The sequence below is a fragment of the Procambarus clarkii genome, chromosome 92 (genome assembly GCF_040958095.1).
Source record: "Procambarus clarkii isolate CNS0578487 chromosome 92, FALCON_Pclarkii_2.0, whole genome shotgun sequence".
Lineage (NCBI taxonomy): Eukaryota > Metazoa > Arthropoda > Malacostraca > Decapoda > Cambaridae > Procambarus > Procambarus clarkii.
Window position 1 is genome coordinate 12,766,096 of NC_091241.1, and position 1,597 is coordinate 12,767,692.

Here is a 1,597-nt window from a genome sequence, read left to right on the forward strand (position 1 = left end):
ACGCATGCACAGGAGATGAGTTGAACGCATGCACAGGAGATGGGTTGAACGCATGCACAGGAGATGGGTTGAACGCATGCACAGGAGATGGGTTGAACGCATGCACAGGAGATGGGTTGAACGCATGCACAGGAGATGGGTTGAACGCATGCACCGGAGATGAGTTGAACGCATGCACAGGAGATGAGTTGAACGCATGCACAAGAGATGAGTTGAATGCACGCACAGGAGATGAGTTGAACGCATGCATAGGAGATGAGTTGAACGCATGCACAGGAGATGGGTTGAACACATGCACAGGAGATGAGTTGAACGCATGCACAAGATGAGTTGAATGCATGCACAGGAGATGAGTTGAACGCATGCACAAGAGATGAGTTGAACGCATGTACAAGAGATGAGTTGAACACATGCACAAGAGATGAGTTGAACACATGCACAGTAGATAAGTTGAACGCATGCACATTAGAGTTGAACTGAAGCAGTGTCTTAAAAGGTTAAAGTGAACATTTTTACCTTCAATATCTTGATAGTTAAATCCATGTTGACCCATGTCCTGGGCAGGTGTGTCCTGGGCAGGTGTGTCCTGGGCAGGTGTGTCCTGGCAGGTGTGTCCTGGACAGGTGTGTCCTGGCAGGTGTGTCCTGGGCAGATGTGTCCTGGCAGGTGTGTCCTGGCAGGTGTGTCCTGGACAGGTGTGTCCTGGCAGGTGTGTCCTGGGCAGGTGTGTCCTGGGCAGATGTGTCCTGGCAGGTGTGTCCCGGGCAGGTGTGTCCTGGTCAGCCTTCAGGTCATTCAGGGAAGAGGTAACAAAGGGTCTGAACTTGGTTCTTGGTTTGACATTTGCACGTAATAATAATTCCTGTTTCAGGCCGTTTCAGGGACAGGAAATTGTACCTAGGCTTATCGAGGTCCCGTCTGAGTCAACCACTGGCCTTCTCCAGAATGCAACCCACAACAGCTTCCTAACTCCAGGTTATCTATTAAGTGCTGTGCTACATTTCCATGAACAATCAAAACTAGTCGATCCGAGACATTGGCAAAACATTAGATGTTTCAAAATCAGTGTTCGGAGCATCGTGAACAAGCAAGAACGTGCAGGGAAACTCAGCAATAGCAAACAGCCTGGTAGTTCAGGGTAAACCTGAAATGAATAACTGAATTATGCAGACGATGAGTCACAATAACGTGGCTGAAGTATGTTGACCAGACCACACACTAGAAGGTGAAGGGACGACGACGTTTTGGTCCGTCCTGGACCATTCACAAGTCGAAATGTCGTCGTCCCTTCACCTTCTAGTGTGTGGTCTGGTCAACAACTGAATTATATTTGCAATTCCGAAGAAATATTTATGTATAACTGGCAAACAGAGTCTCACAAGTCAAGCCTGGCCTCGGGCCGGGCTTGGGGAGTGGAAGAACTCCCAGAACCCCATCAACCAGGTCTCAAACAAGACTTAAGACCAGACTCGAGGATGTAGACTAAGAAGTGTGAAAGATTGCCATTAGATGAAGCATAACCTGAGTGGTTCAAACTACTGACGAACCTCAAGAACGGAACGGACATGTCACAGTTTGCTACAAAGTACATAAACTT

At 48.1% G+C, this 1,597-nt stretch overlaps 1 protein-coding gene across 1 annotated transcript in view; it reads right to left on the minus strand.

Moving 5' to 3' along the window:
* The window catches only part of LOC138359660 (dynein heavy chain-like), a 1,260-nt gene extending 707 nt beyond the window's left edge, over positions 1-553 (minus strand). Inside the window, exon 1 of the mRNA XM_069319076.1 lies at positions 1-553. This exon is cut by the window's left edge and continues 707 nt beyond it. Within this exon, the coding sequence (XP_069175177.1) occupies positions 1-553 (553 nt within the window).
* Between the last annotated feature and the right edge of the window lie 1,044 nt (positions 554-1,597).